At 40.0% G+C, this 27,521-nt stretch overlaps 1 protein-coding gene across 1 annotated transcript in view; it reads right to left on the bottom strand.

Moving 5' to 3' along the window:
• CACHD1 (cache domain containing 1) overlaps positions 1 to 27,521 on the bottom strand; it is a 218,511-nt gene that overhangs the window by 80,542 nt on the left and 110,448 nt on the right. The window contains exons 3-4 of the mRNA XM_082613088.1: positions 23,713 to 23,861; positions 1,397 to 1,503 (exon numbers count right to left, since the gene is read on the bottom strand). Of these exons, the coding sequence (XP_082469214.1) occupies positions 1,397 to 1,503; positions 23,713 to 23,861 (256 nt within the window). The remainder of the gene's footprint in view (positions 1 to 1,396; positions 1,504 to 23,712; positions 23,862 to 27,521) is intronic.

Here is a 27,521-nt window from a genome sequence, read left to right as displayed (position 1 = left end):
TCGTGCCCCGATCCCGGAGGGTCCCACATGCCGCGGAGCGGCTGGGCCCGCGAGCCATGGCCGCGGAGCCTGTGTGTCCGGAGCCTGTGCTCCGCAACGGGAGAGGCCACAGCAGTGAGAGGCCCACGTACAGCAAAAAAAAAAAAAAAAAAAAAAATGACTGAATTCATTATATATTGGTCTAGGCGATAAGTGCCTGGCAGATTTAGGTCAGGTCATTTAGATAGCAGCTATAGTTTTATTATCCTTAAGCAATATAAAGCTTACAGTTCTTTCTTTCCAGACCTAATAGATTACCTGGTTTGTGTATACAATGCCCAAAGGCTACAATTCTTCCCCTGAACCAATACTGGTTGGGCCTCTCAAAGTAAATATTCTGGCCCTCTGGCTTTTCTCTTGGCTTTTACATGTCTCCAGGAGGCCTGGAATCTGGGAAATACAGTTCTTCATGTTTAAGGGTTAAATCCTTTATCTCTCTAGTAATGAGGGAAGTCTTAGGACCCTCCTGAGCCTCAGATTATTCCTTGGTAAAATTCTAGGATTGAGGCTGGTGATTTCTAAAGGCACTTCAGCTTTTAAAAGGTGAAGCCTTTAGGTTCTGAGGCCCATCACTCAACAAGTGTACATAACAAGACAAACAGAGTGAAAAATGTAGACTGGAACTCCAGGGCAAGAAAGCAGAGACATGGTGTCACTTTGAAGCTATGCATAACCACGTGTACAGGTGCCTTAGTAGTTATTACTATTGCATATGACTGGGTTCTAACAAGACCAGGAAGAAAGTTCAACCTCAACATACAGTCAGTTGTCCATATCCACAGATGCAAAACTCGCAGATACGGAGCGCCAACTGTAATCATTATACCTCACCATTTTATATAAGGGACTTGAGTATCTGTAGATTTTGGTATCCTTGGGGGCTCCTTGGAACCAAGTGCCTGCAGATACTGAGGGACGACTGTATAGCAACATGGCACTGTTCAGTAGTAGAAAAGCTCCTTCATCATTCTTCAATCTCACCTCCCAAATTAAAAATTATAGATAGGGAATACAAATGAATTCAACACTTCCTAAGTACAGAGACAAATGGGTCTCTCAAATAACCTTTAAAATAACAAATGTAAAACTGCTAACAAATGAGATAATGGATTAAAGAATCTAGCAAATCACATGGCATACTCCACATATGTAGATGTGTAGTAAATGCTCAATACAGGTCCACTCGATTTTCTTCTTGCTTTCCTTCTTTTGAGTGTCAACTTGCTAGAAAGAAATACCTGATTTTAAGTACATATTTTTTCTTCAAAACTTAAAGAAAATCGCTAAAGCAATAATTTTATTCAACTTGAATGTGGTAGAATATAGTTCACCTTTGTAAAACCAAGAGATTACTGACCTGAATTTAAGTCTCGTCCTGGATTGAAGGCCCGGCTATTAACAGTAGTAGACAGTCGATCACAACTAATTGTTCTAGATACATTGGTATTAAAGTTCCCATCAAATCTGAAACAATAGAAGAGAATTAGCAGTATTTATTTGGTGGTTATTCAATCCAGAAAACTAACTAACAAAAGTAATACTTCATACTGTGTACAAAATAGGTCAGCTCATAAACAGTAAAACTGCAATTTAAGTATTTTTTAAAAATCACTTCAGAGCAGTGTGGGTGAAACCAACATCTGCATCTAGAAGGTTTTAGAAATCAAGATCAATTCTAAGGAGATTAAAAAAAAATCCTTCAAGCCAACTTTTCCCCCAATGAACTTGATTCAGGTACTATTGATAAAATCATACAGAAAATAGATTTGACAAAATTCAGACTAGAATGACAAAAATTCAGACTTGAGCTCTGATGTGATATGAGCTCTGATGTGAAACAATTCTTTAAATTATCCTGTCTGAAAACCAATGACCAAGAACAAAAATAGACAGTAGTGAAGGAGAAAGAACGGCTGTGGAGTAGCAAAGATCTAGATTTGAATCCTTGCTCTGTCACTATTAAATGTGTGAACTTGCACAAATTGTGCAATTTGTCTGAGCCCCAGGTTTCCTATCTGAAGAAAAAAAAAAAGAAATAATAAAATATTTTCCAGAGCTGTCAAAACGATTGTAAATAATGTACCACAGTTCCTCTCATGATAAATGACACAGAGCTTGCACCTTCCAGGCTGTAATACAGATGAGGCCAAGGTCTTTCTTGATTTCCAGTGGGAGTGCAATGCTGGTACTAGAGCTAGAACAATGCTAGTGTTCTGGCTAGTAGCTGATCAATAAACACTAGTGTAATCAGTGACTCATTTGCCAGGGCAAACAACAGTCTACAAGAAAATAATAGGAAAATGTACCGACTCATTTATATATAGTCACTAAGACTATTTTTAAGTGAATTTAATCCAGAAGTAACGAAAGAGAAAAATCTTGAACTCTTGATCTCTAAAAAATCTTGATCTCTAAATAAGCTATTTGGGATTTCAGATACTGAGAAGATTCATTAAGTTTCTAAGAGTTACCTGCAAATAAAAGCAATCTGAAGTTAGATTTTTTAAAAACTTGTGTTAAAATGTGTATCTTAGATGATAAATGTCATTAATGAAATTCCATTAACACAGGTAGAGAAGCTCTATAACCCTGGAGAAACACTCCTAAAAATCAAGGTCCATGTGATTATTCACATGAATATTGATTTTCTGGATCTTATATAAGAACTACTAAAATGAACTGATTGCATAAGCAAAGGGGCTAGGTATTCCAAGGGTGTGCTGGGTTCCAAAGCAAAAGTTCAACAGTTTTGTTTTGATACATATCATCTCAAAGGAGGTGGCATTTTAAGGGATTTGAAGAGACTCTTTAGTCCAGCCTCTCATGCAGTACACAATTATATCAACATTGTCAACTGTGCTTCCAAGGACACAATTGCTTCACCAGCGGGGTCACTCTTCCTTGGACCTGCTCCAGTTTGTCTAGACGAGAAGATTGCTGCCTCAAAAGCCACAGATGGAGAGAAAAGCGGAGATTAATAAATCAGCAGCTGCCGGTGTGCATAAGCAACATAATCTCACTGTCCCTCTCTTGTTTTAGCATTTAACATCTGTGAAGCAAGACTAGCATTAGACAAGGAACTCACTTGCTCTCCATGTGCTAGACAGCCACATTAAACCTATTCCATCACATACTTTTTAATAAAAGACAGATAATATTTAGGCTTTGTGGGCTACAAGGTCTCTGTCACAGCTACTAAACTCTGCCATTGTGGTGTGAAAGCAACCAAAGAGAATTTACAGAAGAATAAGTGTGGTTGTGTTCCAGTAAAACTCAATTTTCAAACATAGGTGGTGTGCCAGACTGGTTTCACCACTCCTGATCTAGACCAGGGCAGTCCTAGAGAATTCTCTGAGATAATGAAAAGGTGTTATTTTTGCACTGTCCAATATGGCAGCCACATGTGGCTACCGAGCATTTGAAATGTGGTTAATGTAATAGAGATTAAATTTTCAATTTTGCTTAATCTTAATTTAAATGTAAACAGTCACCGAATAGTGGCCACCATATTGGACAATGCAAGTCTAGAAAGTTCTCCTGATTATCTGCCTAATTATCCTTCAAGTCTTTGTTCACTTATCACTTCCCCAGAAAGGTCTATTCTGATTGTGGGTGACTTCCTAGTCTATGTCAAGTGTTTCCATCTTCTCTCAAAGCAAGTGTCATAATTTTTAATTTATGGCTCCATTTGCATATGCTTTTAAAAATAAATTTATTTATTTATTTTTGGCTGCATTGGGTCTTCGTTGCTGCACGCGGGCTTTCTCTGGTTGCAGTGAGCAGGGGCTGCTCTTTGTGGTGCGCCGGCTTCCCAATGCAGTGGCTTCTCTTGTTGCAGAGCACGGGCTCTAGGTGTGTGGGCTTCAGTAGTTGTGGCTCATGGGCTCTAGAGAGCAGGCTCAATAGTTGTGACGCATGGGCTTAGTTGCTCTGTGGCATGTGGGATCTTCCTGGACCAGGGCTTGAACCCATGTCCCCTGCACTGGCAGGCAGATTCTTAACCACTGTGCCACCAGGGAAGTCCCTGTGTGTTTTTAATGGGTGGATTTTTATAGATCAGGCTATATGAACAGACAAGAGCCCCTTGAGAGCAGACCCCACGTCTTGTTGGTTTTATTCACCACTGTGCATACATAACACTTAGCATTGTTCTTGTCAAAAGCAGGCACTCATATTAACTGATCTTCTATGAACATCCATCGTGACAGTGCTTAGCCCTATTCTGGGCTTCCTCAGAAGCCTCCAGAGGTCCAACAAGTGAGGATCTTGACTCAGATAAATGGTTCCTAATTACTGAAAGTCTAGCCATATCAGAATCACCTGGAAGCATGTTGGAATGCAGATTCCTGGGATCCACCCTAGAAGAGTTTGATTTAGTGAGTCTGGGGTAGGGCCCTGGAATCTGACTTTGACAGTCTCTCCAGGGATGAGAAGCCCTCCAATCCTGTCATGCAGATTCCTTTAGAAATAAGGCAGTAGAATGGCTTTCCACGTGAGCACAGGTACTTCTCTGTATGCCTCCAAGAGACCAAGGACAGAGGATCTTTCAATTTGAATCAAGAGAGCAGAGTAATTCTTAGGTATGCCCGAAACTCACATCTGGACTTTGCAGTACAAATTACAAACTTTTTTTTAGACCTACCTATCTCACAGTTGAGGAAAGTGACACCAAGGAACACATAGCAAATCAGGGACCTAAGAGGGACTTGACCTTATCACCCAGCTCTCTGTCCAAGGATGAGCCACACACCACACTGCTTCATTTAAGTGACAAATAAGGAAGAACTTGTTAAAGGGGTCAGGCAACTCAAGAGAGTTACTGACAACTTCTCCCAGAAGAAGTGTAAGCTCGAAGAGAGCCCCGTTCTCCCTGGGTGGAGGCTCCACAGCCAGGACCTGGGCCATAAGCCCTACCCCTGGAGAAGGCTGAAGTCCAGCACCGAGCACATACAGACTCCCCAGGCCATTGTGAAATAAGAGTTCGCTCCTGGGACCAGAGAGACCAGGGAACTATTTTATAGGTTGTTTTTCTTTTTGTACTGTATTGTTATAAAAACATTTTTATAACAATAAAACTGAAAGTAACACATTAATAAGAGTAGGTGCTCAGTAAACATTTGTCAGTCATAAAAAGGTTTCACAATATAGTGATGGTCATCAATAATCTGCCCAACTTTCTCTTCCCACTGTCTCCCAACCTATAGCTCTAACCAGACCAGTCCCTCAATACATGTTTTTTCTGTTGGGTCCGAACTGTGATGCTCTCTGGTGTTCACTGCGCCCATTCTACAAAGCCCCCAGCTCTTCTCATCTTCCTTCCAGGAAGTCCTCTTGTCGGCCCCAGCCTGTGAGGAGCCCTCTCTCCTCTAAAGTGACTAGTGCCACTCTGCATCTTAATTCATGCTTGTGTGTCTTTTCCCTAATTTTTTAATATTGTTTTGTAATCAGGCTTAGCATAATGTCAATGCAGTTGATGTCTGACAGATACAGACTGATTAGTTTTAGATTCTGCGTATATCAGCAAAATACTAATTAATAAAAATTCTAACATAAGATTTATTACAAATAATGAGAAAATTATCTTACTTATTTTGCCTTCCCCATATACTAAATAAAGGTGAAGTGAGGGGAGATGCCAAGATATTTTGTTATGGAAGCCTTATTGTCTAAACCCTACCATGTAGCACTTGAATTCCCAATTCTCTCTAAAACCTTGAGAAGTTCTTAGTTCTGCCAATGGATTGTAAGTTCCTTGAGGATTTATATTTCTCTCTCAGGTTTAGTGCATTCCTGAGAATGTATGGTTCTCCATAAGTTTTCTTATTGGTGGCTGACTAATGTGGAAGGGCAGAGAGCTAAGTCACTGGAAAGCTCTGTATATTTTATTAAATCACATTCATTGAACATCTATGATGAACAAGGAACTGCCACCCCGGCAAAGCATGGTCAGGAGCATGGCCTCAGAGGTACACAGACCTGGACTGGAGTTTGGGTTTAAATTGCTTATTGCTGTCTAACTCTTGCATAGAACTTACATTTTCTAAGCCTCCATTTTTCTCATCTACAATATGGTGATAAAAATAGTACCTATTTCATAATCAGAAAGCAGCTTGTAAGAGCCTAGTACATAGTAAACATTTAATAAATAATAATAACTAGTAATGGATGTATTAGTAATGATAACAGTTAACAGCTACCGTGTTGTGTGTGTGTGTATATATATATATACACATATATATAATATCAAGAATATTCCAAGTGTTGTACATGGATTAACTCGTCTAATCTTCACAAGCCCAAGGGAAATATTATTATTATCTCCATTTGAAGACCAAGAAACTGAGGCACAGAACTGTTAAATTAAGAAGCTCAAGATTCATAGCTGGGAAGTAACAGAACCAAGATTTGAACATATATTCAAGCTCTCATTCACAATGAATACATTACACTGTATCTCAATAAATCAATCAATAAATCATCATTAACATTATCTAACAGCTGAAGTAGAATTCAATTCTCTCAAAGGAAAGGATTAATCTGAAAGCTTGTGGGGCTTAGGGGAAATCTTTGCTTTTTACTTAATAGGAAATGACAGTAGCTAAGCATAAGGGTTCACAATGGATAGCTACAGAGAAAGTCCTCTAGGGACAAAGATGAGGCAGCAAAGGAAGACGAAGAAGATATTAAAGGCAGAGCACGGGCTCTAGGCGTGTGGGCTTCAGTAGTTGTGGCTCGCAGGCCCAGTAGTTGTGGCTATTAATTGTAGATAACTTAGATTTTTAAAATGTTTACCACTGGCATAGCTTTGGAATTGGCCATTTTGGGGTTACTTTTTATTATTTCACTCCAGAAAAGCCTCAAGCTCCCTTCCCATTCACCACTAAAATCTGAGAAGTTTCAGGGCAGCAGTGGTAGCTAGAAGTTCCACGTGAACAGGAGAGCGAGCATGTCCATTCTCTGCATGGAGAAGAGATACAGCAGACCTGGGGCCAGCTCATAGCAATTTTCTCCTCTTCCTGGTACCAACTTTCTCCTCTGAGAGAAAGACCCTGGCATTCTGGTAATCTGATAACCTTAAACAAATGGCTTATGTACAAGAAAGATAAGATAGAACTAAGAAAAGACCAAGAAAGAGGAAATTTCACCAAATTCTGAAAAATTCTCACATGGGACAATGAATTCCAGGTGCTGAATAACATAACGGACAACAGACACAACTTAAGCTTTACTGTAAATGTGAGCGAGGCGTAAAACTGAAACACGGCTCAGGGAAGCCCCAGCTGATGCGGTGCAAACACACAGCCTTCCAGAGATCGAACCTGATCCAAAAATAACACGGAAAATACCTGAAGATGCTATTTTTCTGAAGGAATCCACAAAACAATCCTGATGTTTGAGAATTAAATAACCACTTTGCAGGAGAACCTCATCCAGAGGGGCAATTTGACCTATTGTCTAGCTGGCTCACAGACCTTTGGATTCTGAAAGTTTACTAGCAAAGGATGAAACAGATTGTTACCTTGTTTCAAGAACTGGATTTAATCCTTGCTTCCTGGATAATCCCCACATAGTGAATACTGGTGGTTTTAAATTAATTTATTCCTATTAAATCCCCACATTCTGATATTGAAAGGATTCAGGGACATAACAATCATGCTCCTTCCTCCTGCTTCTTGCTCCATGGAGTTCTTTAAGTGGCAACAGTCTCAATGTCCTGAGTTCCCCCGCATGTGGGGAGCACCCACTCCAAAACCGAGTTAACGTGAAATGCCGAGAAATAAACCTCACTCTGCTTCTATGGCTGCCGACACTACTGATGTGCAGGTAGGTAAGGAAGCAGGTGTCAACAGGGGGCTTAAGAGATATAGGAGCGTGGTGTGTCCAGAGCTGGTGAGTCAGCTGGGAGAAGTAATTACGTGAGCAAAACCTCTGTGATGATCTCTCCACCTTCTATTCACTCACACTCAGTAATGCTTGTTTCTCTTCTGGACTCCAAACACAGCACTAAAACTCGCTTAGCCATCCTCCGGGCACCAGACAAACAGTTGCTTTGCCGAAGACAGCACATTTTATGCCCATATGCCTTTTAGAAAAATGATTTCTAAAAAGAAACATGCTATTTACCCTGATTTGGAGACTGAGAAATGTGAAGTTCATTCTTATAATCCATTATAAAAAGATGTCAGTTACTCTTAAGGGTTAACTAAGAGATTTTTCACTGAGAAATATATTAGCTGCCAGTCACATTAATAAAACTTCAGGTTTATGGAAAGGTCAAGAACTGGTAAAATTATAGATCTTCCTATAAAATAAGCAGGCAATTCAACTTATCTTTATATCTTTCCTTTAAAAGAGTAATAAGAGAACAATCCTATATAAATCTCCTGTAGACTCTCACTCTAAAAAGGGGAGATAGTGGATTATGACTGCTTTCTGTATTCATTTTCATAAGATAAAACCAGTGCCTGAAAATTAGTTTCAAGAGAAATAACTCCATCTTTCCTACCCCTTCAAGTTAAAAAAAGAAAAAACTTCCTTCTGGATTTACTTTCATGAACAACTGATCGAAACTTCATCCCGAGGGAGAAAACAGAACTGTGACTCCCACTTTGATCTCTTCCCCATGGAGAAATTCACTCCCTGCCTGGCTTGCAAGATGTTCATTTGATTGACGTTTGCTCTGATGTGCAAACTGCTTTGAACTTCAGACATTTAATTCCCATCAGGCTGCAGTCATTTTTATTCTCCTTCAACAGGATTTACAAGCAGGAGATCAGCAAATGTAGAAGGTAAAATAAATTTGCAGAAGCTTTGAATCTCACATCAAAACAGTGTTCAAGTGAGCTCCAATTGGATTTCATTCAGCCTCGATTCACAGTGTAAATCAACTTTTCAGTGGAGTCCCAGTTTAAAAAGAAAAAGATATAAAGGAGAGAGACACATACACCAGTTGGGGTTTACTTCCTGAAATCTCTTTCTTGGTCTTTGTTTAAATTTCCTTTGGAAGGTGATTTGCCAGGCAAATCACTTAAAACCCTGGGTTTTCTTCAACATTTGCAGCGAAGCTGCTCAATTTATCACATAGCACACAAAAACCACACCCACAGTGTGGGTTCCAAGGGCGCTGGTGAAATGCGGTATTGTTCATGGGCACATTTTAAAGGTAATAATTTAAAAAGCAAATCCCTGTGGATATCTCAGAAGAGCAAGGCTTACAGTGATAGTTGAGTCCATAAACAAAGCCAATATGATGACAGCTAATGGAATAGGGGATATTTTTTACTTGTCTGTTGTTTTTAATCACTGCTAGAGATAGGTGCAAAAGGTTTTTAAAACAAAAAACCAAAAACCACCACATATACACACCATTTCTTGTGGAAGCAAAATCTGGTATCAGATCAGAAGCTGGTGTGGAACAAATGCTGTGAGACTTCAGGTGGAGCTCCCAGCACAAGGCAGTCCCTTGCTGCTGGTGTCACTGATCTACCAAGTTCCATTCTAAGAGCAGCACACATTTTTCTGGGAAGCAAAGAAGGCAAGACCCCTCGACCAGTAGCTCCAGGAGCCTTTAGAAGGAGATCTGGACACCAAAAAACATCCTAGTAACGGCCCAACAGTGCCTGGTTTACTCAGATATGACAGGGAGACATTTCACTTCACCTCCATTCAACCAGGTTCCTGCTCATTCTTTCTGGGAAGTGTCTGCTCTCCAAATATTTGAGCAACACCAGTTGAAAAGAATTAAACAAGAACCCCCTTATCTTCCACTTAACCACCCATGAGAATAACGTTAAGCAAAGAAAGAGCTAAGATAAAAATCAAACATCTACACTGGCAAATATTTAAACTCTGTTTGAATGGTGGGGGAAGAGGTAAGAATGGGATCACTTCAAAAAGGAACTCTCACATTTATAAAGAAAATGATACTCGACACCCAGCCCCAACTGAGTTTACTTATTCAAACACCTAAATTAATGGGCAAGCTGAAAAGCTGTCAAATAATGTGTAATCATGTTCCAAGAAATGGTTTTTCCTTCCATCTCTGCAGAGATTGGAGAGATAAGTCACATTCTTTCTGTTATTATCAGTAATAAGGATTAAATCTGCAGGGTTCAGCAACCCAGCCAGAGTGGAAACAAGGCTGGTTTCAAATGCCCTTGGAAGGTAAGGCTTGAGAGCAATCAAGTGTCTCCCTCTCTGTGAGAGTCTAAGTGTCATACAAACCAGCCATATTTCTTTTTTACCATTCTCACTGCCCCCCTCCCCGCCCCCCTGCCCAAAGCAGATCACTGAGAGGAGGCCCTGCTGTTATCTGGTTTTTGCTTCTAGATTCCACTTAACCTGCCTTCTCACACAACCTTGGGAAATTGCACAGGTGTGACATCTGCGGGAATTGGAAGTGGATCCACAACCACATTAAACATTTATCCTTTAACTTCCTCGTCACCAGGTTGGGACAGCGATGCGTGAAGAAGAAAGAAAGAAAGGTATCTGAAAAAATAAGAGAAAACAGGCAGGTGGACAGAGGCCGGGTGGGATCCACAGGCTCCTTTTGTGCCATTCTGTAGCCCCCTGTCCATCTTACCACTTGACCTCTAACAAGGACTTCACACACTTTACAGTTATTTATTTATATACTTTCTCCCTTGCTAGGAAGATGTAAAGAGAGAGATCCTTTCCCATGTTTATCCCTAGAGCCTAGCCCAGAGTCTGCCTGTGAAGAGTAAAATTTTAGCAAATGCTGAATGACAAAATGCAGAAAACCGAAGAGGCTTGAGGCTTGCCAGGACTGGAGACCAGAGCCTGTAAATTCGTGTGTTTTCTTCCTGCACATACACTGGGTACTTAGTAAATAGCAGACAACTGTGAGTGGTATGACACAGACACCAAAGAGAAGCACTAAGAACCTCAGTTAGCAGATGACCTTGGAGATGAACTGGTTCATTCAATCTCTCAGGCACATTCGTGAAGGAGAGAGACAAGGCCTATCCAAATCTCCCTGTTCTGTAGAAGGAACATGAGACGTAAGATGTGGAATACTTATGGTTAATGTGTCCTCAAAAGGAATTACTGACCCAATATTCAAAAGTTAATAAAGCTACGAGTCTGAAGATAGCTGGGTCCATCATCTTACCAGACCAATCGAGTCTCCAAGAAAGATTAATAGACATGGGATTTTTAAGTCTTGACCTTCTTTTGGAACACTTTGATATTTTTGCAAAATAAAACACATGAAAACCTCAAGGGAAGTCCTCTGCTATAATAGGGTCTATTTCTTAAATTTGGCAAAGACTACTTGGTAGTTTCTTTTAGAGACTAGCTAGCTAGATAGGGAGCAAGCAAGAAGGAAAACCGCAAGACCACTGCTCCCTAAAATCCATAAAAGGCCACTGGTGAAAATCAGTATTCTAAGCAGTGTGGCAGGTCTCCTGTCCTTCCTTCAGTGCAGGTCACACAAGAAAAATCTAGAAAGCAGGATTGTCAGCAGACCCAAATGCATATGTTTTCTGCTATGAGGGTGCTCATCAATACACCTAAAGATATATTTATATCTTTATAAATACCACACACACACACACACACACACACGGAAATGACACAGACTACTGCAGTAACATGGTTTTAAGACTGAGAGCCAAACTAACCAGACTGTGGGAGCTTTATATTCAGCCAATTTAGAAACTTCAGAGGGTCATACAATAGCCTCAAGTGAAATTCTAAGAAGGAATACATAGTTCAGCATTTCAATTGGCAGATAAGCCATTCCGATTTTACCACTGGTCAAACTATTTTACCATTAAAAGAAAAAATGATTTGGAATCAGCAAACCTGGGTTCCACACCCAGCTCCCCTGAGTCCTGACACAATCCCTCTGAGCCTACTTCCTCATGTGCAAAATGCAGGAGGAGGGGGATTGTACCCAACTGGACTGAGAGGATCATAGGAAGAAGGTAATATAAGTAAAATAATGTTTACGGAAGAAAGTATTTTACTGAAGCATACACATATGTAACTCTTTTACATAAGTTAGATATTGTAACTGAGTAGGCCTTCTGAAATGTAAGGTGTTCTACAAAACCTTTGCTGAATTTTGAGCTCAACGCAAGTCCTTCTGCTACCAATATCCATAAAGACTGTATCTGTAACATTTCGCCGGCCTGCAGGTAATAATAATTTTTAAGTGGACTGGAGATGAAATTGTGAGATAAGGCAGGGAGAACACTTGAAAGACTGAGATTCACCTTTCAGTACCGTGAGGGCAAAAACACAAAACACATCTTCCTGTGGAAGGAACAGGACCTGTGATAAAATTAAACTCAGTGGTCAAGAGCCACGCTTGTCACTTTATTTGACCTTGTGTTACCCAAAGAAAAATAGAACAAGAGTCATTAGTGCAAAAGCACCTGGCTAAGTCACAGTGCTTTGTTTCTCATAAGAACAGTAATAATAAGAAATAAAATGTATATAGGGTTAAACAATTTTTATCATTTTTTTTCACGTGCACCACCTTGAAATAGGGCTGGAAAAAATAGGATTTGCCCACATGTGGGTCAGCTGTTATGCCTAGAAACATCATTTTATACAAAACTCAAGTGTGCATCAGCACAGCATTAAAACTATACCTTTCCACTATGCCCTCTCTCCTGAACTGCCATGCATCTAACACAGTTGGGGGGGTGAAAACATCTGTGGGATGAAAGTAAAGTGATGCTACAGGCTGAAAACTCAACTGCTGGGCTTCCCTGGTGGGGCAGTGGTTAAGAATCCACCTGCCAATGCAGGGGACATGGGTTCGATCCCTGGTCCGGGAAGATCCCACATGCCGCAGAGCAACTAAGCCCGTGCGTCACAACTACTGAGCCTGCACTCTACAGCCCGCGAGCCACAACTACTGAAGCCAATGCGCCTAGAGCCCGTGCTCTGCAACAAGAGAAGCCACCGCAATGAGAAGCCCGCGCACCGCAACGAAGAGTAGCCCCTGCTCGCTGCAATTAGAGAAAGCCTGAGCACAGCAACAAAGACCCAACACACCCCAAAATAAATAAATTAAAAAAAAAACAACTCAACTGCTTGGCAAACACCTCCTAAGAATGATCCACATGTGACTTAAATTCAAAATCAGCATGTTCATATTGAATTCACCTTCCTCTTAAATATCTTTTGCTCTTATTTTCATTGTTAGTTAATAATTCCCCTCCTCTGAGATGTTCAATTTAAAATTTAGAATCATCTTTTAAAATCTTCCTCCCCACCCAGATCTCCAATAAAATATAGTTGGCAGAATCTATATATTCTATATTCCCTGTCTATGGGTAATATTCTAGGTAACCCATCACCACCCAGGACATCTTTTGTTTTGCTACAATCCTTCCTTGAGGTGTCCTTACTTTTCTCCTAGATTATTAGGGGGGCCCAGCTTGACAAACAACTTGTCTCTTCACCACAGTTTATCCTTCACTTGCCAACGAATTAATTTACCAAAATCTCAGACCTTACTACAGTCCTTCTTTGCTTTAAAACCTACTGTTTACAGAGGGAAATTCGTCCAGTCAACCAAGGATTCTGAGCCCACCCCATATATCTCTTATCTGCCATTCCAGCTATATCTTACCCCTCACCACACTCAATGCTTTATGATGCTTGCTGTTTTCTGGTCTGAAGCATCCTTTCCCCTAGATATGTCTGCAGGAGTTCTACTCTTCAAGACCTCAACTACCACTCTTCTACCAAGCTTGAGTGCTCAGAGACCTCTGTTCATAATCACTTTTTCTTCTAAAAGAGTCTTTGGGTTTTTCATGACACTTGATACAGTCTGCTTAGTTTACTCTGCATCCTCTGAGCTCCTAAAGGTACAAACTGCTTTATTCACCTTTGGCTATCAGACAGTGTCTAGCACAATGTCTTGCACTTAACTATCTTGAACATGTTACAGACAAGTTGAGTTGAAAGTGATATATACATAGATATTTGGAAATCTTGTGCTTTTAAATTCACCCTGCATAATAATTAGTATTGTTATAATAATTATTCATATCTATTATTATTACTGATTGAATCTAGCTAATAACTGAGATAACTAAGTCAACATTAACTTAAATTTCCTATCAGAGCTAATCACAATGGAATAATACTCAGATGAAAACGACGACCATCATGAATGGGCATAACAGTACTTGAATTTCTGCCTAGAGGTAAAGTAGCTCAATAATTCTGAAATTATCATCACTACCTGTATTCAAACTAAAGACCAAATCAGGTTTGCTACCATGCATGAACTCCTTCAGCAAATATATATTAAGGACCTGTTCAAGCAAGGTATACTGAAAACAAAGTTGACAGGTTCCCTGAACTCAAGTGTAACAGGAAGAAAGATGAAAGGGCACATAGGATAGAAATATGACTTAGAACCTGATATCAACCACTCTCACAGCTCTCCAGAATCAACCTCAGTCACCTTCAATTCCTCCTTCTTCTAATACCCAACAGTGGGTGCCAACAGCCAAGTTCAGTCCCCCTTCTTGTTCCCTGCCTACATAAGTGAAATCAAACTAGGTCTTCTAGTAGTTACATGGTGGACAAGTAAAATCCCCTTAAAGGGGATCATCATTTCATTCCCTTTCTCGAAAATTTTAAATTCTCTCATTCAAACAACCAGTATTTACGTGTCTACCAAGCATCAAAGACACATGGAAGCAAGAGAATTGTCCTTCATTTCATTTACAGAGCTTAAGGTCTCCTGAGTTATTCAGTCTAGAATTTGAAGTTCTCTACAATCTGATATTAATCCAATTTCTCAGCTGCCTCTTCCATCACTTCCCCCAGACACAATGTCCTCTTCAGTGTTCCTGGCCATTTCCTTCCATGGGGTTTCTTTAAATTGACCTTTCTCTCCTGGAGAGCTCTCTCTCCATATCCCTATACGTTCAAATCCTTTTCCTGCTTCAAGACTCAGCTGAAATGCTTCTTCCATAAACCATTCCACAAATGTTTACTTTTTTAAGTTAATGAATAAATGAGTAACTTAACCTCTGTAGGTCTTGCTGCATAATATCATCTTTTTTTTTTTTTCTAGGTAGCTCTCAAAAAGATGAAGAAAAATTCCCTAACAAAAGCTAGAATTTACAAATTTGGGCAGCAGGAAGAGTTGCCCATAATGAATCTTGAGTTGGCTCTCTGGAGTATAGTTCAAACTGCTCAGTTTACAGTTAAGGAAGCTATGGACTAAAAAGGTTAAGTGAACTTTCCAAGATCACACAGCAAACCGGCAGAGCAGAGGCCCATCTGGTCTTAGTACTATATTCCTATGATATAATCTGTATCACAACTGAATTTAAACTGAACAGGAAAGCTGTCTTTACTGCTTAAGATGTTTCTTTTCTACCATGATAGAGACTGAACTGATTTTAAAATAAGATATTTAAAAAGAGGCTCGCCTCCTTTTAAAAATGAAAGAAAGCTCATGTTTGAGTTCAGTTTAAAAAAAAAAAAAAAAGGCAATCACAAACCCTGACCTGATGCTCTTTAGTCCCTAAAGAATCCTAAGGAGCCTAGTACAAGGAATCGGAACATTATATGTCAGCATGTGAATCATCAAAATTAAAAACAACTCTCTAAGTAACTTATTTCTGGTCCCTATGATGTCAATAATACTTGAAGAACTTAAAATGTGAACACAGAAATTTGCACAACATCTAAATCATACCACAAAATATACAACCAATTTACATGGATAAAGACTTACTCAAATGCCTTCACACTCCTTTGCAGGCAGCTCATTAACATGGGCATTAACTTTTTTTTTTTTTTTTAAAAGAGAAGCAGTCTAGTAGAACACTAGAAAGTTCCAGGAATGAGAGTCTGGAATCCTCTAATCTAAGCCTGAGGGTTAATAAAAATTCAACTTCAAAGGTAGGTTTTGTAGACAAATTTTCTATCCTTTCTCTAAGAAGGTGTGATGGTTAATTTTATATGTCAATTTGGCTGGGCCAGAGTGTCCAGATATTTGGTCAGAGACTATTCTAGATGCTTCTGCAAAGGGATTGTTGGAATGAGATCAACATTTAAATCAGGGGACTTGTGGGTGGGCCTTACCTAGTTAGTTTAAGGCCCTAACAGAACAAAGACTGACTTCCCCAAGCAGAAGGAATTCTTCCAGCAGACTGGAACTGTAACTCTTCCTGGGTCTCCAGCCCCTGCTGGGCTACCCTGCAGATCTGGGGCTTGATCTCCACAATCACGTGAGCAAATTCTTTAAAAATAAATCTCTCTCTCACACACATCTTATTGATTCTGTTTCTCTGGAGAACCCTGACTAACAGAGTTATAATATGGGCTTATTCATGAGAATTGTAATCAGGAGGCTGTGTTCTTGCATCAGAACCTATGCTAGTTGCTTTGTCTGCAGCACAATACCCTCAACAGGTTGAAGGATAAGACCTGATTCCTGATATCATATTGTTCTAGTGGGTGCCAGCTGGGGGATGCATTGAATTTGGGTTCTCAGAAAGTGAGATGAGTCCTATATGCCTTCCCTGGTGACGGTATCAATCTCAGTGGATGTACCAACTCTAAGAGCTCCTTGTAAAATAGCAAGAATCCAATTTAACAATGGTGTCCAGAGTTTCTTCACTTTGGGGAATCAATGAAGCTTTTTAAGTCTCCCCTGATGGGTATGACAGAATTCTCTATAAGGCTGAAGTCTCCTAGTTTTGGGTGGCTGGCTTCGGAGAGCCTTGAAAACAAGTTGCTTACTTACTGTAGTTCCATCAGAATATTACTTTGCTCATCTCAAACCTGGCCTAGATGCCTCAATGCCAGTTCCCACTATGATTATCCAATTAACAAGCATTAATTAAGTGAGGATAACAGCACTGAATCCTACTTGGAGACACAAAAAAGAATAAAAATCTCAGTTCATTTTCCCAGTACTTCCTCCCTGGTTTAACCTCTCCATTGTTCCTGTTTCCTTAAATAAAGATATCAAAAATAAAAAATAAGAATGTTACCAGGCAGGAGCACCTACAAAAGAAATTGGGGAAGGGAGGAGAGAAATGGATTAAGAGATGTGGAAGACAAAATTATTGACTGATTTATGAAAAAGTCAAGGGTTAGCAGGGCCTGCTGATAAAATAATAGCTTCAGACGTGCACAGGATAACCCAATCTCTGTGGCAAGGCAGGTTTCGGGGATAGAGATTCTCAGTATTATGCATAAAGGAGCTATATTTAAACCTGACAGAATGAGCATGTATGTTTAAGATGGCATATCAGGGAATGCACATGGATAAGACATTTAAAAAATTTATTAACATTATATCACATGCTAATGTGGGCCAAGCAGGTAATGAAAGTCAGGGGAATAGGCTGGGTGTAATGCGATAGGAGCTAGTGGGGACTGTGGTGAAGGGGAGAATGCAGGCTGTCTTCAAAGGGGGATGTTTGTCACAGAAGCTGACTACTGCCCAGTGGGAATGTGGACCCATCATTGTCAGATCTGATTTTAGAGAGGACAGAAATTTGGATTTCTTTTTTTTTCTTTAATTTTTGGCTGCGTTGGGTCTTCGCTGCTGCACGTAGGCTTTCTCTAGTTGTGTCGAGCGGGGGTTACTCTTCATTGTGGTGCACGGGCTTCTCATTGCAGTGGTTTCTCCTGTTGCAGAGCACGGGCTCTAGGCATGCGAGCTTCAGTAGTTGTGGCATGTGGGCTCAGTAGTTGTGGCTCGCTGGCTCTAGAGCACAGGCTCAGTAGTTGTGGCGCATGGGCTTAGCTGCTCCACAGCGTGTGAGATCCTCCTGGACTGGGGCTCGAATCCATGCCCCCTGAATTGGCAGATGGATTCTTAACCACTGCACCACCAGGGAAATCCCAGAAGTTTGGAGTTTTAAGATGTGTAATTCCTCTAAATTTTAAAGGTAGGCAACAGATTTTAAAACTTACAAATTTAAAACCTTTAAAACATCTCGGGGAGCCAAGATAAACACACTTGTAGGCCAGATATAGACCACGGGCATTATTAGGTGTTTCTGCGTCTCTGCAATCCTTGAGAGGGAGCCCAGGATCTTGTGGACCCTCACCACCTAACCCATTACAACACAAAGTGAGCTGTAAATTAAATTACACGAGTGAATAAACTCATTCTCAAAATTATGCTATTTAAAGTAATACCATTGAAAATGAGTTTGTCTTAGATTAAACCACAGCCTATTTTTTCCCACGTTAGATAATATTAATTCTTCACATCATTCCTTCAACAAATATTGATGGAATACCTAATCACTATGCAGGACCCTGTACAAAATAATTAACTTCCAGGGCTCCCGAGTAAGAAGAGTTGACTGGTCTGAGAAGCAAAGTATCAAAATCATCTGAAAAAAATCAATTTTCTGCTGCTTTGCAGGTTCTCTCTGTTGTCATCATAGTATAACCTTCAGGGTGTATTCTGCAGAATATTTTATAATAGAGTGCTTTAAAGTCCCTCTCTCTTCAGAACTGGGCATTTTATTTTTTAAAAATATGCATTATCAAGCTTTAGTGACAAAAATCAAATATGGATTATAAATCAGTAAAAATAAAATTCTAGGCCTAAAATATAAAAATTAGCCATTGGTTAAAATCAGTCATAAAAATTTTGGCCTAGTGCTAACTTGTCCTTAATACAGTTGGAGAAGCCAGGCCAATGGGCTACAGATACAATGTTAGTAATAAATAGCTCGAGTGCTATTGGGCCACTGTTGCATTTTTAAAAATGTTTACAGGGCCCACGTGTTTAAGAATGGACAAGATCCAGATATAAGACTGGTGATCCCTTATCTCAAGTCCACTTGCTTATATTTACTATAATGGCATTATTAGTGCATATGCATGTGGCCAGTTCATGGGCATAAAGAGTTTGTTTTATAGGGAATTTCCCAGAGGTCCAGTGGTTAGGGCTCTGCACTTTCACTGCTGAGTTCAATCCCTCATCGGGGAGCTAAGATCCCACAAGTTGCACAGCGCAGTCCATCCGCATCCCCCTCACCCCTAAAAAAGAAAAACGTTGTTTGCTTTACAGGACAGTAAAGTCTTACAGTTCGGAAGGACTTCTCTCAACAATCTGGAGCCCATTTTTCCTTAACTTCAATCATTACCGTATCGATCATCTTCAAAACTTTGGTCACGTTCCCTTAATATTTTCATTTTAATTAGTGCATTTTTAAAATTTAGGTATATTTATTTTAAAAAGAAACTTTATGTTGCTTCCATAAGATAAAAAACAGTATCCCTTGACACAGAGGATAACCTGTTTTTAGTTATGTCCTTACGTTGCTTCTCAAGACTGGGAGTTCTTCCCTTCTGCATTTAACTCCAACACGGACTCCCTGAGATTCAAAATGGAGACTTTTTCGGAGGGATTGAAATATAAGAAAGAGGGACTGAAAATGTCCACAGTAGGATACCACAATGGTTAAAAAATGCAGATTAAAGCGTTTTATGAGAAACTGGAAAAAGGGCAGCTAAGGATTCCTACCCTGGTTCACAGCAAAAACTTACTATTAACTCTTCGCATCTTTGAATCTTCATTAAAAAGGTGAAAGAGCCTCAATTTTATAAAGTATTTGTGCTTAGCCAATGACTAGAGAAGTGTCAGCTCAGTGCTCACTCCAAACATTCCTGCACACATTCTCTGGCAAGCGAGTTTCTTGTTTAGCCAAGAAGACTCAGTCTAACAGAAGGGTAGTTGTCACTTGCCACTTTCAGCTGCAGATGGCTGTGATCAGATCTCTCTTTAAGAGGGAACCTGTTTTTTGTCATCTGTACATCTTCTGAATACTCAGCTTTATCATCAGAACTCTTCTGGTTTTACCAGATTCACCCCAAATGGCAGTTCTTGGCTCTGTCAACTACTCCTAGTAAGCAGAGAAGATTGCATTGCAGTTCCACAGTTTCCATTCTACATTCAACACAGAAGTCCAGCCTCTAAAGCAGGAAAAGCCTCTCATACTAATCTGCTTACTCAGCATGGGTCCTGCTAGAAGTATAATTCAAGTCTCTTAGATGTTAAACTGAACTAAATGAGAAATTCCTGGAGGGCAGAAACTACATTTTACGGTTTATTATATTCACTTAAAGGTAGACCACTAGTTTTTGCCAAATGGCTGGATGGACTGCATCTCAGACCTCAAGCCTTATCCTAGCATATTCAAAATGAAAACCACTGTCTTTACTGCAAAACATTTTTTTTTTCGCGGTACACGGGCCTCTCACTGTTGTGGCCTCTCCCGTTGTGGAACACAGGCTCTGGACACGCAGGCTCAGTGGCCATGGCTCATGGGCCTAACTGCTCGGCGGCATGTGGGATCTTCCCAGACTGGGGCACGAACCTGCATCCCCTGCATCGGCAGGCGGACTCTCAACCACTGCGCCACCAGAGAAGCCCTACTCCAAAACATTTTGATGTAAGTCTTCCCAAACTTGAGTGTGTATGCATGTATGGCCATTTTCACAAGTCAGCAAATTCTCTTCTACAGCATGGCTGCATCTTATGTTATCACTTTTATGAATGTGACATAATTTCCTTAACTAATCTCCTATTATTAGAAATTTAGGAATATTTACAATATTCTCTATTCTAAATGGCACTACAATGATTCTGTTTACAAATTTATCTTTATAAACATGGCATTATTTCCTTGTGATATTCTTCCAAATGACCATATCAAATAAGATGCACACTTAAAAAAAAATTGAAGTATAGCTGATTCACAATATTGTGCTAGTTTCAGGTGTACAGCAAAGTGCTTCAGATATATATCTTTTTTTCTGATTCTTTTCCATTATAGGTTATTACAAGATATTGCATATAGTTCCCTGTGCTATACAGTAAATCCTTGTTGTTTATTTTATATATGGTAGTATCTGTTAATCCCATACTCCTCATTTATCTAACCCCCCACTTCCCCTTGGGTAACCATAGCTTTGTTTTCTATGTCTGTGACTCTGTTTCTGTTTTGTAAATAAATTCACTTGTACTACATTTTAGATTATAGCGATATCATATAATATTTGTCTTTTTCTGTCTGACTGACTTCACTTAGTATGGTAATCTCTAGGTCTAGATGCACACTCTGAAGCTCACAGAATCTTTGGTGATGCCACCCACCTGGTATAGTACTCTGCTTAGAGAAACCACGGCACCTCTCTGCTGTGTCACATTTTGCCCTAACTATTACGTTCAGTATTTGGCCCCCACCCAATAATTTTTAAATTTCTTGAGAGTAGAAATTACTCTCAAGTAGAAATTCCATCCCCTTACTCATCCCCACATTCAAACCATTCCAGATCTCAACAAATAGTAATCAAACACAATTGCGAGGTACTGGGATGAAAATGGATGAGGTGTAATCCCTGCCCAGAACAGCAGGGGAGGCAGACCTACCAACAACTACATGTGATACATTCAGTTCTACACTGTAACAGAGATGGAGGAAACTTAACTATGGGAACAAAAATGAGGGAGCAGTGAATTCCTCCAGGGCAAAGGTAAACAATGAGAGGGGGAAAAAAAGAGGTAACAGGAAGCTATGGAGCGAGGCAAATTATTGAATTACTTCTTGAAACATTAATAGAAATTCACGAGGGGGGAAAATAATGGGGAAGTGACATACTGGGTAGATTTACAAGTAGACGCCAGTCAATTCAAGCTTTTTGTTTCATCTAGAGTAGTTCCACCTAGGAATTTCATGAAGATCTCCCATCTTCTGAGGCAACTTCTCCACTACTGACACTTTGAGCCAGATAATTCTTTGTTTTGCAGTGCTGTCCTGTGCATTATAGGCTGTTTGCAGCATCCCTGGCCTCTCCTCACTACATGTCAGTAGCAACTGTCCCCACCTTCCAACTGTGACAACTGAAAATGTTTCCAGACATTGCCAAATATCCCTGGGGATGAAGGGGAGTGGAAATCACCCTGGTTGAGAACCAGTGTTTTAAGCGTAATTCTAGCTCTAAGGACTTCTCCCTCACTATACTATCTTTTCTCTCAGCCAGGAAGTGATTTTTTCTTTGGTTCAAAGCCCTACTGGACGTTTATTTTATTTTTAGGTTAGAGACAAACTGTCAAAAACATTAAGTTACTGATGCCCCAACTATAAAAATGACATCAGTAACGAAAAATGAAATGTTCACTATGATAGGAAAGTAGGTGTATTATGGCTGATATTTTTTTTTTTTTTTTTTTTTTTTTTTTGCGGTACGCGGGCCTCTCACTGTTGTGGCCTCTCCCGTTGCGGAGCACAGGCTCCGGATGCGCAGGCCCAGCGGCCATGGCTCACGGGCCCAGCCGCTCCGCGGTATATGGGATACTCCCAGACCGGGGCACGAACCCGTATCCCCTGCATCGGCAGGCGGATTCTCAACCACTGCGCCACCAGGGAGGCCCTATGGCTGATATTTGTTCAGAACATTACGATTTGCAAAATACTCTCCTAATTGATTTTACTGAATGCTCACAACATCCTGTGAAGTATCCATCATTGATCCCATTCTAGGGATGAAGACAGGCTGGGTCAAAGACATCAAATATCTGAGACCACCTGAGTATGAAGTCCTGGAGCTAAGATTCATATCCGGACAGTTTTATTCCAAACTGTATACACTTTCCACTTAGTTTAGTAAACAACTAATATGAGCTTCTCTAGGGTGCAGACAGGCTAAGCCAGAGAGAAAGACGCATCTTAACATCACGCAGATGGAGAAATAAAATGACTTGAGGATGCTCTGTTTGCTACATAGCCCACCAAGAAGCTGTAATAAGTAAAAACTTCTTTGTGAAAGCAAAGCATCACTTAACTACCAAAAAACTATGTTGTCTCCGTCCTTTGCATAGCTTCAAGAGCACTTATTGTGCAAAAAGAAGAGTGATACATACTAAATATGCTAACATTTACACTCATAATTTTTAAAGTATGTTAACTTATTTTAGTCATTCTATTGTAACTAGCCAATTCTAAATTGGTATAATAGAGATTATTATCCACTGATAGAAAACTGTGCATACAAATAAACATTAAGTAACTAGATTATGGTCACACAGATAATTAGAGACTAAATCAAAATTAAGTTCTTTGTACCTCTAGGTAAGTGTTCTTTCCCCTCCAAGCAGTTTCCAGCATCACATGACCCTACACCCCTCCAGGTATAAATATCACTATGCCAATAAATAAAAATATCCTCAACCATTCTGTTTCAATATTATCTGAAGCCACATCTACCTTGGTAGTTTTAAACACACTATAAAGTATGAAGTGGGAATTTTTTTCTACTCTTGTATCAAAGATAAAAAGCATTCCCTTAAATTAGGCAAATTAGCAGAATCAGTGAAACTGTCTTATTCATGACGCATTAGTTAACACATGAAAAAAATGTTTGCAATTTTCTAGACTTAGTCAACTCTGTACTCAAACAATGCTTGATACTTCTGAACCTGGATTGCAGCCTGACGAAAAGGCAAGCAGGGAAGGTCCATGAGTTTCCTGGATATAGTCACACTTCTTTAAGAATTACTTGTCTTTGTTAAGGTAAAGGGCTAATTTAAGACAGGAATACATTTTGCAATAAACAAACAGGTATTTTAAGTATGAATGGAAAGCCATTCAATTCCTGGTTTAAACAACAACAAAAAATTCCAAGTCTTACTCCATCATAGAAGGTGGGATAGTACAGCAGTCTTGAATTGCAGTTAGGGGAGAGGTCAGGTGAGCCGTGTAGGATGCTTCTACAACTTGCTTGTTCCGGTTGACCACATCCAAGTAACGGTTGAACTTCTCTCGGATTTTTTTGGCTAGCTGTAGGATGACAGTAAGCAAAATAAATTGAAAGACCAGGACAATAACCCACTGTACTTTTTCCTATAAGCTCATCAATTTGTGTCACAAGCTGCCTGTAGTAAACTTCAGGTAAGATAAACACACACCCAAGTCTTATTTCATTGTGTAAACTGAAATAAAAATTGAAAAATGCCCAGAAGGCACAGAAGGATACCTCAACAGCAGTAAAATAATAACTTCTATCTTACAATAGATTATAATACATTAAGAACTACCCGTGTGCTCAAATTCAGATAGAATAATACTGATTCATAAAATGCCTTGCTGGAGAAAACAAAGTCTGTTGGTATTATGGTCGGCATGACAGTGGGTATTAGGAGTTACAGAGCAACAATAGTGACTGGAAGAAAAAATGCCACTATTCATTGTTCTCGATTCCCACAGATTTTTCAGGAGGAAAACACTTGCAGGAAGGGAAATGATATTCAGTATCTTCTGCTACACAACTCCAGGGGGCACCATTCACAGCCTTCCATGTGAATGGCAAATCCCTGAAGTTGTGCAATGCAGACATCCATACAAAACAAAATATATTGTTAGAAATAGATCTGTGTTTGGTCTGTTACACCTTTAACACGGACAAATGTCTTTCTTAACTGCTGTGAACAGAACACTTCATCATAATACACTTTCATATGGGGACAGCAAAAGCAAATTGCTAAGCCTACTGCTTTTTTCTCCATTGTTCCCACCAGATATCACAGCTTAATTAGAGATCTCTAAGGAAAACAGTGTTGTTATTCTTCCCCTTAAACGAAATGTTACCCCAATGCAATGACTGATAGAATTATTGCTAATTGGTTTTGTAGAGCTATTCATTATCAGCACACTAGAGGAGAACTAATCATCTCCTTTGGGTCATGCATCTCGCACAATCCAACAGCTTGGAGGCTGAGAACATGGAGCCAAATCAGAATATCTTCGTTTGTTATTTTCAAGTCGATTTTCAAATTTGCTTCAAACTTCCCACCTACAAGTGTCATTCTTCATTGCCCTTGGGAACAAATGTTCTATAACAGGATAAAGATGTGCTTGAAAGGACTGAAATTCCAAATAACATCTTCACAAATTCACTTCTAAAATGAAAAGGGAAATTGCAAACATTTCTTGCCCTCACACATATCCAAACACACAAACACCTGAGAAATACCCCAGTGTTTCTTCTACACATTTGGAGAATTCTAACTTAAAGTCAGATCTAGCTCATCATGATATATATTTTTTTAATTGGAGTATAATTGCTTTACAATGTTGTGTTAGTTTCTGCTGTACAATGAAGTGAATCAGCCATATGTATGTGTATATCCCCTCCCTCTTGGACCTCCCCACCCCCCATCCCACCCATCTAGGTCATCACAGAGGACTGAGCTGAGCTCCCTGAGCTATACAGCAGGTTCCCACTAGCTATCTATTTTACACATGATAGTGTATTTATGTCAAACCTAATCTCTCAGTTCATCTCAGCCTCCCCTTCCCCCCACGTCCACACATCTGTTCTCTACATCTGCATCTCTATTCCTGCCCTGGAAATAGGTTCATCTGTACTATTTTTCTAGATTCCACATACATGCATTAACATATGATATTTTTCTCTTTCTGACTTACTTCACTCTGTATGACAGACTCTAGGTCCATCCACATCTCTACAAATGACCCCATTTTTTTCCTTTTTATGGCTGAGTAATATTCCATTGTATATATGTACCACATCTTCTTTATCCCTTCAACTGTTGATGGACATTTAGGTTGCTTCCATGTCCTGGCTATTGTAAATAGTGCTGCAATGAACATTGGGTTACATGTGTCTTTCTGAATTATAGTTTTCTCAGGGTATATGCCCAGTAGTGGGATTGCTGGGTCATATGGTAGTTCTATTTTTAGTTTTTTACTGAACGTCCATACTGTTCTCCATAGTGGCTGTATCAATTTACATTCCCACCAACAGTGCAAGAGGGTTCCCTTTTCTCTGCATCCTTTCCAGCATTTATTGTTTGTAGATTTTTTGATGATGGCCATTCTGACTGGTGTGAGGTGATATCTCATGGTAGTTTTGATTTGCATTTCTCTAATAATTAGTGATGCTGAGCATCTTTTCATGTGCCTCTTGGCCATCTGTATGTCTTCTTTGGTGAAATGTCTATTTAGGTCTTCCACCTATTTTTTGATTGGGTTGTTTGGTTTTTCGATATTGAGCTGCATGAGCTGTTTGTATATTTTGGAGATTAATCCTTTGTCTGTTGTTTCGTTTGCAAATATTTTCTCCTATTCTGAGGAGATCTAGCTCATCGTGATATTCTAATTTGGCTCACTGCCTATTTTTTAATGGGCTAAGAATGGCTCTTACATTTTTAAATGTAATTTTTAAAAGGTATTTTGTGATATTTAATAACTATATGAAATTTGAATTTCAGTGTTCATAAGTAAAGTTTTACTGAAATAGTCATTTGTTTACATAGTTTCTGGCTGCTTTCATTATGCAATTGCAGAGTTAAGTAGTTGGAATACAGATTGTATGGCTTGCTTTGCTATAGGCAGAAGTCAGAAGCTCTAACATGTCCAAGATCGAGCCATAACTCCAGTAATTTTATAAAAATTTGCTCCCCATTTAGAAGTGGGGGTCCCTCTACTCCCACTGCTTGAATCTGGGTAGGCTTATGATGGCTTCTACCAGTAGCATAGAGAAAGTGACACTATGTAACTTCCAAGGCTAGGGCATAAAGGGCCGTGCAGCTTCCGCCTGTCTCTCTTGGAATGCTCTCAACGACAATGCTGTAAGAAGGCCAAGACACATGGAGAGGGCACAGTCAAGTGCTTGGTTGGAAGCTCTAGGTGAGCAAGTCTTCATCCCAGTCCTTGCTCCGGATATGAGTCAAGAAGCCTTTGGATAATTCCAGCCCCAAGCCTTCGCTGATGGAACCCCAGACATTATGGAACAGAGGTGCCATCCTTGCAATGCCTGAACCACAGAATCCGTAGGCATAAAGAAACAATTGTTTATGTCACTAAGTTTGGGATGCTTTCTAATGCAGCAACAAGTAACCAGAACAGGATAGGTGGAATTCCATCCTAAGATAAACATGTTGAAGCTAAGCTAAACAAAGCTGCTCAGACAGAAGCACTGCAACTAAATCATCAGAATTATCGAGACTGTAGCCTGTGAATTATAAACCTGTTGCAATGAGATTTCAGGGTTCTTCAGAAAATCATAACAGCTGCCATACAGTGGTACTTACCATATGCTAGGCACAAGGACCCTACAATGTAGGTACTGTCATCTCATATCAATGAGCCACAAAATAAAAAGACCCACTCACTCATTCAGAACTCAGAACTGTCTTGCCTGTAAAACCTGTGTGTTCACTTGCTCAGCTATGGTGCCCCAGACAAACCTAACTTAAGAGAAGCTGTAACATGATCAGCCATGGCACAGAGTGGGCTGGCCGTGGAACTAAGTGTTCCTTGGGTTGCAGAACCCAAGGGTGGGGGGTGGTGGTTACTGGCTGATGGGAGATTGGCCCTGCCCGGGGGTGGGGGAGCAGGGGGTGGTATCTGCCTTTGGCCTCCTGGTCAGGGTGAGCCTCAAGCTGCATTCTTCATAGGCGGAGGCACTAACTTGCA

The sequence above is a fragment of the Mesoplodon mirus genome (genome assembly GCF_964341445.2).
Source record: "Mesoplodon mirus genome assembly, chromosome: 3".
NCBI lineage: Eukaryota > Metazoa > Chordata > Mammalia > Artiodactyla > Ziphiidae > Mesoplodon > Mesoplodon mirus.
Note: the sequence above shows the minus strand (reverse complement) of the source record. Positions and strands in the feature narration are given on the sequence as shown.